General features: G+C 42.8%; 1 protein-coding gene across 2 annotated transcripts; it reads left to right on the forward strand.

Moving 5' to 3' along the window:
- Window positions 1-5,224, forward strand: LOC108413161 (C-type lectin domain family 6 member A-like). 2 transcript variants are annotated; one of them, XM_017685536.2, is made up of 7 exons: window positions 1-214; window positions 1,361-1,489; window positions 1,695-1,784; window positions 2,395-2,466; window positions 3,978-4,132; window positions 4,355-4,467; window positions 4,570-5,224. In XM_017685536.2, the coding sequence occupies exons 1-7, from the start codon at window positions 139-141 to the stop codon at window positions 4,745-4,747; spliced, it is 813 nt and encodes a 270-aa protein (XP_017541025.2). In that variant the 5' UTR covers window positions 1-138; the 3' UTR covers window positions 4,748-5,224. The 2 variants fall into 2 exon arrangements, with proteins under 2 accessions (XP_017541025.2, XP_037391453.1); XM_037535556.1 differs by having other exon boundaries at window positions 161-230.
- Window positions 5,225-10,878: the final 5,654 nt, after the last annotated feature.

A 10,878-nucleotide genomic window follows, 5' to 3' on the forward strand; every position in this document is an offset into this window, starting at 1 on the left:
TTTTTTTTTATCAAGCTGTACATGATTACCACTTCAAGATCTTTGGTGGCACACTTCCTGTTTCAGTAGAAAAACGTATTCTTTACAGTTCTTGGTGTGAGTCTGTCTGGTTCAGTGGTGTGTAGTGAAGCTGATATAATGGAACACGTCTATGGAAATGTTGAATATGAACTCTCCAAAACTTCGGGAAATGAAAGACGCCGTGTTTCAACAGGTAGAAGCACCTTCAGGTGGTTATGCGTTAGTTAGTCATGTGGTTTTGTTTAGAAATATATTTTTTTTAATCATTCATGATGTTTTGAGTTGGTCTATTAGTCGTTGATTGCCAGGTTCAACTATGGTTGCAAGATGTATCGTTGTAACGATTACTGACTGATTGATCAGTATTAAAATGCAACACAGTGTATGTGTTTACACATATCGCTGCTGTCGGAACAAAACCTTGTGTCTCAGAAATCGCTTTTTACAGGAGAAGGAAAAAACCTACTTTACTTTTAACGTAAGTCAATGGAACCAGACGTATTTCTGAGTCATTTTGGGTCATTTGATTTGGTCCCTTCATCATGAAATTTACATATAATGTAAAGAACTACATGAATTTTCCAATTACGTCAAAAACTATAAAACGACAAAAATGGAGATACGAGGTTTTGCTCCGGCAGCAGCGATATGTTAATATTACTATCAGTACTGTACTACTTAGAGTCCATATGTTGTGTCAGGAATTGTTCGAGCTAATCGGGGTGGAAAGACTGTTGAGGGAAGTTATTGTGGCAATCATTTGCTTATATAGTATAAAAAATTTGAACACCCCTGGGCAAATGACTAGTTCTGTTGATTTTCTGGGTGAAAATAAGTTAACATGTCCTCTACAGAGAGCACAAAGAAATATGTTAATATTTTACATTATTTGGAAATAAATAAAACCCACAACACCAATATGTGCAATAACTTTTGTACAAGTTATATTTTATGTTTTATTTCTTCCCCAAAGTGTTAAATTCAGCAAATTGTCTATTAAAATGTGTAGAAGTGTGTCTCTGTAGGGGACGTGTAACTTATTTTCACTTAGAAGGACAATAAAAAAATGCTAATTGTCCAAGAGCACTTAAACTGCATTCAACTGCAGGTGACGAGCTTTTCAAACCGAAACTCTTCAGTTTTACCACGTTTTCTTTCACCTGGTTCACAAGCTGAAGTGCACACTTTGGTTTTCTTTGTAATGCTTATTTTTGTTTGTTTGTTGTTTTGGAAATGACCTCCAGTGAAATTAGAAGTGCTGTGGATCAGTTCTGCTCAAAAAAGTACAGTTAAAGGACTGTAACTGTACCTCTGGTGCTAACTATCTGATTTCTCTCAGATGTTTCTGTCCAGTCAGTCAGGCAGAGGAACCCTCTGTCCTCTAAAGACTCTCTGAAGTTCCTCCTGGCTGCTCTCGGCCTCCTTCTGCTCTGTGCTTTGGTGGCGCTCTGTGTTCTGGGGATCCTGTGTGAGTATCAGCTTCACCCTCTAATGTAGCACTACGGTCATTTACGTCCCTCACTGGACCGTCCTGAAAAACACAGAGACGGTGTTCACACTGTTCTTCATGGTTTGGTCACACAGTGGTTCCTGTTTCGTCTGGTCAGTGGTTTGCTGATGCAGCGCATTATAAAACTCACGTTTATTCCTATTTGCTTCTTTTTGATTAACAGATCACAATAAAGGCGTCTCATATGAGGCATTAAGTGAGCAGTACAGCAGCGTTGTAGAGAGACTGTCAGTGCAGGAACGCATCACTGATGGTAAGTGGTTTGTGATACATGTGTTCTAGCATTAAGCCTAGACTAAGAATAGATTTTCAGTGGTGATTCACTGCTGGCTCTGCAGTTTAGTCCAATACTAGGCTTAATGCAGCTCTTAGCGTGAACTCTCACAATGCATTAAAATGTCTTGATTCACCCAAAGGTGCATTCATACATATTTCTATGAATGTATTAGAGAGTCACCCAGAGTCAAGGCAAAGTAGGAAATGAAAGAGTTTGAAAGAAGCAGAGAGACGTTTGTGCTGTGTATGTGCATTTTATTCTTTTCCCACAAAAGGAAGTTTCAAGTTACTTTATACAATCTCACATCGTTTAATGGGATGATGAAGGATCCACAGACAGTATGCAGTATAAAACATAAACAGTCAAAACTTGTGTGTTTGGGGATTTTTTGTGTTTCTTCGACAAGTTGCGTCGTACTTTTTTGTTATTATGCCTGATGTAATGATGTGGGGAAATGCCTCCTGCTGTAGCTGAAGAACTTAAATCATCCCATTCTTAAGAATGACTTTCACAAAGCTTAAATAAGCTGGATAAGGTAGGAAACTGATACAGACCACATGCACTGAACTGTTCCTCTTTGTGTTAGAGACAGAGAGAGAGTATGACGCACTGAAGCTCAAGTACCGCAAGACTCATGAAGCCTTGTCTAATTGCAGTGGTAAGACGAACATTCCACTCCAAAGCCTCCACACAGAACATATTATTATTATTATTATTATTATTATTATTATTGTTAGCCTCGAAGGCCATAAATGTCCTAAGCTATGAAGGGTCATCGTTTCCTGGAGCTGAACACCACCAGTCTAGTGCAGTGTGGCCGAGTGGCCGGCCCAGGCAGCCACGTAGCTGCGATGTAGCATCTTCTTTCTTTTCTTTTCTTCAATATCACATTATCTGTATCATTTTTTGTATTGTAGCTGGTTTTAAAGAACTAATATTGGGTTGGGATTGTCCGATAAATGAAACTGATGTGTAGTTATCTCCAGTATAATATGGAAGATTGTAATGTCTGTGCTTTGGTTCTTGTCTGTACTGAATTCATTTCAGCCTTTTGAAATAAGGCACACGCATTCGCTTTTGCTCTCGATGGAAAAGTATTCAAACTTTCATCTCGCCAAACATGCCGGTGTTTAGTGTTTAGTCTGAGCTTTATGGCTGCAGTCTTGACTGACTCTCTGGTCAGAGAAGAAAGGCTTTTAAACTTGAGTTTACTTCATCATCACGGTGCAGCGCATAACACTGTCATTTTACAGCACTGCTGCCACCATCAGGTAAAAGGAATGTATTTATATGTATAGACATGTAATGTTTATGTGTCCTTTGTCATATATTCTTTCATGATAATTCTTCCTCTCTTTGAATGATTTATAGTCGATGTTGTGCATCACAGCAGTAACTTCACAAATGCTGTAGGATTATTTTTATGTGGTACAACATAAAAATAATACTCATTGTGTCATATATTAAAATTATATAAATATAATTATGGTGTTACAGTCAGTGGTGTTATAGTCTGCCGAGTTATAGTCAGTGGTGTTACAGCCAGTGGTGTTACTGTCATTCATATACAGTCAGTGGTGTTACAGTCAGTGGTGTTACTGTCATTCATATACAATCAGTGGTATTACTGTCATTCATATACAGTCAGTGGTGTTACAGTCAGTGGTGTTACTGTCATTCATATACAGTCAGGAGTGTTACAGTCAGTGGTCCTGCAGTCAGTGGTGTTACAGTCAGCAGTGTTACAGTCTGTTGAGTTATATTCAGCAGTGTTACAATCAGGGGTGTTCCAGTCAGTCGTGTACAGTTGGTGATATTAGTCAATAATGTTAGGAAATGGTGTTACAATTAGTGGTGCTACAGTCCGACTTGTTCCAGTCAGCTGTGTTCCAGTCAGTGGTGTTACAACTTTACTGATATTCAATGTAACAGATTATATTTTACTTGAATTACATTAAAGTATATACCCCATCTGTCTGCGTGATGGTAAAATGATGCTCATCTGAAGCAACTTTTTATGCTTTGGACCAGTTCACAAGTATTTACGTAGAAATCATGAGAATTTTTATGTTAATAGTTACTTACAAAGGCTCTAATATTACCAAGCATGAGCTTATTAATAAATCATATTAATGCCATTTGTTATTGTTAATGTTTTCTGAACATAAGAGTGTCAGAAGTGTGCACTGTGTGGAGAAGGATGGAGTCCTTTTGGTGTGAAGTGCTACAACTTCTCTACTGATAAACTGAACTGGACCATGAGCAGAGATGACTGTGCTGAGAAAGGAGGTCATCTGGTTATAATAACCAGCCAAGCTGAGCAGGTGAGTCCTGCTTGAACTTTAATTTCGTACCAATCTGGATGACCGGGTGAATTTTTTTGCACTGAGCCAGATTAATACCTGTTTTCATGATGCTGTTATCACCTTCAACTGAAGCTCATACCAAGCAGTAACACTGATAACCACGTATTTAACATTACTTACAAGGTTATTCTACGAGTGTAATCTGGTCACTGTAAACAACTCCGTTACTTTATTCATTAGGACTTTGTATCTTCACGTGTTGGAGAACATCACTGGATCGGGCTGAATGACCTGGATACTGAGGGAAAGTGGGTGTGGGTGAACAACCAGACCCTGAATGAGACGGGAGTGACGTAAGAGCCGTGTTCACTCTCATAGTTCATAACCTGCTTTAGGACTAACTTTAGAACAGCAACACTACAATTATAAACTGAGAAATGAACCCATCCATGCAGATTCTGGTTTAAGCGGACAAATCACCCAGATGAGCCTGATAACTGGACACAGATGGACCCTTCAGGAGAGAACTGTGCTAGTCTGGGGGACGAGAATGGTAACACAAACAAATGGTTTGATGCTTATTGCCATAAACTGAAAAAATACATCTGTGAAATGCAAAATACTTTTGCTTAGATGATGTCATGATACTTGAACTTAGCATAGCTGTTAAAAAAAAAAGACTTCTCAGGAGAGGCCAGGAATGCAGTGTCTGGCCAATCCACTGTTTGAACCTTATTGAGATGATGACTCACCTTTGAATTTATATATAAGAAAATGCATTTCATCAGCCACGGTTATGGAATTATCTTCTACATGATCTTTATTGTTTGTGTTGTATATGTATTATTCTAAATGTGAGGTTATTGCTGAGTGTGGCCACTAGAGAGCAGTAAGTGATTGTTGAACAACTTTTATCAGGCAAACAGGCCAATCTGAGTAATAGCCATTTGGAAACATCTGAATATCAACGGTCTAATTTTGCTTCTTATTTCCCAAATATTTGTATGATATGAATGTGATTTACAGCGGTCAGCACTGTAGGTGCATATGCACACTATATTTCCAAAAGTATTCGGTCGTCTGGCTTCACATTCATATGAACTTGAGTGACCTCCCATTCTTAATCCATAGGGTTTAATATGATGTCGGCCCACCCTTTGCAGCTATAACAGCTTCAACTCTTCTGGGAAGGCTTTCCACAAGGGTTAGGAGTGTTTATGGGAATTTCTGACGGTTCTTCCAGAAGTGCATTAGTGAGGTCAGACGCTGATGTTGGACGAGAAGGCCTGGCTCACAGTCTCCGCTCTAATTCATCCCAAAGGTGTTCTATGGGGTTGAGGTCAGGACTCTGTGCAGGCCAGTCAAGTTCTTCCACACCAAACTGGCTCATCCACGTCTTTATGGACCTGCTTTGTGCACTGGTGTTCAGTCTTGTTGGAACAGGAAGGGGCCGTCCCCAAACTGTTCCCACAAAGTTGGGAGTGTGAAATTGTCCAGAATCTCTTGGTGCTGAAGCTTTAAGAGTTCCTTTCACTGGAACTAAGGGGCCGAGCAAAACTCCTGAAAAACACCCCCACACCATGATCCCCCCTCCACCAAACTTTACACTCGGCACAATGCAGTCAGACAAGTACCGTCTCCTGGCAACCACCAAACCCAGACTCGTCCATCGGATTTCCAGAAGGAGAAGCGTGATTGGTCACTCCAGAGAACACGTCTCCACTGCTCTAGAGTCCAGTGGCGGCGCTTTACATCACTGCATTCCACGCTTTGCATTGTGCTTGGTGATGTAAGGCTTGGATGCAGCTGCTCGGCCATGGAAACCCATTCCATGAAGCTCTCTACGCTGTTCTTGAGCTGATCTGAAGGCCACATGAAGTTTGGAGGTCTGTAGTGATTGACTGTGCAGAAAGTCGGTGACCTCTGCGCACTATGCCCCTCAGCATCCGCTGACCGCTCTGTCATTTTACGTGGCCGACCACTTCGTGGCTGAGTTGCTGTCGTTCCCAATCGCTTCCACTTTGTTATAATCCCACTGACAGTGGACTGTGGAATATTTAGTAGTGAGGAAATTTCCCGACTGGACTTGCTGCACAGGTGGCGTCCGATCACGGCACCACGCTGGAACTCACTGAGCTCCTGAGAGCGACCCATTCTTTCACTAATGTCTGTAGAAGCAGTCTGCAGGCCTAGGGGCTCGGCTTTATACACCTGTGGCCACGGAAGTGACTGGAACACCTGAACTCAGTGATTTGGATGGGGGAGTGAAAACTTTTGGAAATATAGTGTATATCCAACTATTCAGCCTGGAGCCGTTTAGCTCCGCCCACTCATGCTGAAGTTACATGGAGTGTTGCAAGTACTTTTTGAACAATTCACAATACAAAGCAGCCAATCAGAACAGAGCTTATTTACATATTTAGCTTTTAAATTCATAGTAACAAAAACAGCCTGTTTAACTCTGAGGGATAACGAGAGATTGAAAAACATTCATGCCATTATGACTAGCACTCCGTCGATGGCATTATGAAGAGTGCCTGTCCAGGTGCTGGTGTCAGCTTTGTTCAGTTGTCCAGACCCACAGCTGTCTTTCACACACCTTATGAAGCTGTCAGCCAATCAGCTTTCTCCCATTTGGAAAGAGTGAAGATGATAGTATCCTCATGCTGCTGCATTATGTGACTCTGGAATATGTTTGCAAAAAGACCTGGAATGGGGCAAATAGTGTCCACCCTCAGACAGCATAAGAATGGCTTCACAGGGATCTGTCAGGAATAAATTCCTATGTGTATATTCATTTAAGCTCATTTCATCAGCTATTCTGTGTTTATTCTCAGTTTTACGTTTTAAGCCATGCAAAGACTGGATTAGAAACTAAGACACACAAAACATAGATTCACTTAAAGGTACCGTTGTCTATAACATGTAAACCTCTGGTCAAATTACATGTTTGTTGATTTTCTGTGTGAAAATAAATGAATGCATTTCTCTGGAGCACAATTCTGTAATATTCATGACACTGTTTGTTTGTTTTTTCTCAGCAGAGTTGAACATATTGCAAAGAACTAAAATGTAAAGGGTGCCATAACTTTTGCACAGGTCACATTTTATGTTTTATTTTTTCCCCCCAATATTTTCAATTCAGTCAATAAACAATAATCCTTTAAAATGTGTAGAAGAGTGTTCACCACAGAGGACGTGTCGACTAATTTCACACTTTTGATAGATGGTATCTGGTACGCTGTCCTGCTGAAACAGGAAAGGCCTTCACTAAACTGCTGCCTCTAGAACAAAGCTGCCCAAAAGTGGCCTGTGGTGTCGTTTGATTTGAAGTTACCGTAAAGGCTCATTTTCACTCCCTTTACGTATGAAAAACCACATCTATCTCAAACGATGTAACGGTCACTGCACACACTTCCACGTGTGGAAGCAGTACATCCACAAGAGGGCAGTCCAGAGTCAAAGGTTTCTGAGAACAACAAACATGGCAAGAGTGGAGGAGGTTGTAATAGTGCCAGAGAACTTGTAGGAGAATTCCCACTCTGTAATGGAGGTTTTAAACACTGTGTCCACTCACTGTCCACTCTATAAGACACTCCTACCTTGTCGGTCCACCTTATAGATGTAAAGTCAGAGACGACAGCTCATCTGCTGCTGCACAGTTTGTGTTGGTCATCCTCTAGTCCTTCATCAGTGGTCACAGGACGCTGCCCACAGGACGCCGCCCACAGGACGCTGCCCGCAGGACGCTGCCCACAGGACACTGCCCGCAGGACGCTGCCCACAGGACGCTGCTGGCTGGATATTTTTGGTTGGTGGACTATTCTCAGTCCAGCAGTGGCACTGAGGTGTTTAAAAACTCCAGCAGCACTGCTGTGTCTGATCCACTCAGACCAGCACAACACACACTAACACACCACCACCACCATGTCAGTGTCACTGCAGTGCTGAGAATGACCCACCACCCAAACAGTACCTGCTCTGTGAGGAGGCCTATTTACCCAAAACAGCCACCACACGCGGCTGAGCCACCCCCTCGTTACAGACGTAGGGCCTGCACCCTGTAAGCTGTCGATGAAGCATACATGAACACACTGGCTGTCGTGTGCAGTGAGCATGACTACACTGAGGGGGAGTAACGCCACTCAGCTCATGCTAACCCCCATATGTGGCCAGAAGGCGAATAAAAACGAAATGAAAAAAAAAAGTTGTGTGTGACGTTTCAAAGGAACAGCTTTACACCTGCTTGCATCAGTCCGCCCGCTGTCGCCGCTCAGGATCCTCCGAGCTTCATTAATGCCCCGCACTCCTGCGCCTAATCACCACGGTGACATGAAAAGGTCCTTGTGTTTCAGTGGAGCACTTAATTCACTCTGTGCTCTTCCCGTGGCTTTATTAACCAACAACCATTCATTGTTGGCTCTCTGCTTCAAAAATAGCACGATATTATTCATATCTTCCACAGCATATGCCTCGCCTTAAGCGGTGCAAGAGGTCTTGGCCTTATGTGCAGAATTTTGTATTTTCTTCCAGAAGAGAGATGATTACCTAACAGCTCTTGATGTGAGCTCCTGTTGCATGGATACGTATTAAAGAGGCTTTATGTCTGTAATCTTTAACACCTTGACTGGAGCGTGGCCCATTGACTGTGAAGCTTTGTGGCAGAAAGGTTTGTGTACGTAGACTTGGGGTCTGTCCCAAACAGTCCTAAGTCAGTTTAGTGATGCAAGTAATGACACATAGAACAAGAGACCACAACGGCTCTGGATTTGGCTTAATTAGCTTTTTTTAAAAATGTGCTTGTCTGCATTGGTCCAGTATAAATCGTGATCATCACGCAGCTCGAAGTCCATCTGAATTCCTTTTTCACTGCCGTGTTGGTCAGGCAGCTGTAACTGCTGCATCGTGCGGTCCTCATTTGTATGAGCTCACGAGGCTGCAGGGTGTCCCGTCTCTCATTTGTGTACATACTGGTGCTCATGAGCGTCTCTTACCCGATTTCAACACAGTCTAGGACCAATCGCCTTCCAGTGCATTAAATATGCTACATTTTTTACATTTAACAAATGCTGGCAGTGTGCTGAGCTGCAGCCGACAGCACATGACTGAGGTGTCCTTGAACAAGACACCTGACCCCCAACTGCTCCCCGGGTGCTGTGGATTGGGCTGCTCACCGCTCCGGGCAAGTGTGCTCACTGCCCCCTAGTGTGTGTGTTCACTAGTGTGTATGTGGTGTATCACTGCACAGATGGGTTAAATGCGGAGGTGGAATTTCCTCGTTGTGGGACTAATAAGGGTCAATTAATCTTAAACTTAATCATCCTGCCTTTTGCACAAGGACTCTCTAGGATTGTCCTCTGTTCTGCAGTATAATTGGCTAGAAGGATTTCCTTTAGTTTGTTAGGACTGGAGAGTAGTAGCCCCATTTCCTGCGTTGGGATTGGTTAGTACTATCCTGGTTCCTGCACTAGGATTGGCTAGTTGATTGTCCTGGTTTCTGCATAAGGATGTCGCCTGTGCTGTGATTGGCTGATTAGATACGTTATTTCCCACCACCTTCATTCACACAAGCCCCGCCTCCTGCACTGTGATTGGCTGATAGGATATATTATTTCACATCACCTTCATTCACAAATGCCCCGCCTCCTGTGCTGTGATTGGCTGGTAGGATATATTATTTCACATCACCTTCATTCACAAATGCCCCGCCTCCTGTGCTGTGATTGGCTTTATTTCTCACCGCCTTCATCCACACATGCCCCGCCTCCTGTGCTGTGATTGGCTGGTAGAATATATTATTTCACATCACCTTCATCCACACATGCCCCGCCTCCTGTGCTGTGATTGGCTGGTAGAATATATTATTTCACATCACCTTCATTCACAAATGCCCCGCCTCCTGTGCTGTGATTGGCTAGTGGGATATATCATAAGGCTAGAGTGCGAGTCCAAAATGAACAGGTTCATATGGAGCATTTGGGTAAAATCATAGTTTAAACACTTTTAATGCAAGAATAAGAAGAATGCGCTCGTGTCCTGAACACTGAATTACACGGTAACACTGCTGATACATTTTTAAAGGCTTTTAAACTCCATTTATAGGATATATGGCGCCTCATGTACATTCATGATGTCAGAGAGCATGAACAGCTAACGAGCCGCTCCACTCGCCAACCAATCAGCACTCAGCAGCAGTGACGCGTGGTTCTGATTCTGATTGGTTCTTTAGTGAAGTCCATCCTTCCACTTTCTAAAATGAAAGGAAAGGTCTGGGAGTGATTAGAAGCTATTTTAACTTTCGTTTTTAGCCGTTTTGGTCCATTAACCCTCATTCACTCAGGACTCTCTCGCAGGCGCCCTCTGCTGTTTTGCAGTCCTTTTGTTTGATACAATAGGCGAAATAGGAAGCGGCCAGGCTCCACATAAACGGACTCTGATATTATTTCCCACCACCTTTATTCACAAAAACCCCGTCTCCTGTGCTGTGATTGGCAAGTAGGATGTTTTATTTCGCATCACCTTCATTCACAAATGCCGCCAAATGTGCTGTGATTGGCTGATTGCATTTCCCACCAAGTGCATTCAGACAAGCCCCGCCTCTTGTGCTGTGATTGGCTAGTCGTGTATAAGTGAGTGTGAGCTAGTAGCCAATCTCAGCGCAGGAGGGCGCGACTTGTCGGAATACGGGTGGGTAAAAAAAAACAATAACACTGCGCTCCGCCAGGAGGAGTTTCCACACAGCGTCGACGCGCTGCAGCTCAGTG

The sequence above is a fragment of the Pygocentrus nattereri genome, chromosome 27, assembly GCF_015220715.1.
Source record: "Pygocentrus nattereri isolate fPygNat1 chromosome 27, fPygNat1.pri, whole genome shotgun sequence".
Lineage (NCBI taxonomy): Eukaryota > Metazoa > Chordata > Actinopteri > Characiformes > Serrasalmidae > Pygocentrus > Pygocentrus nattereri.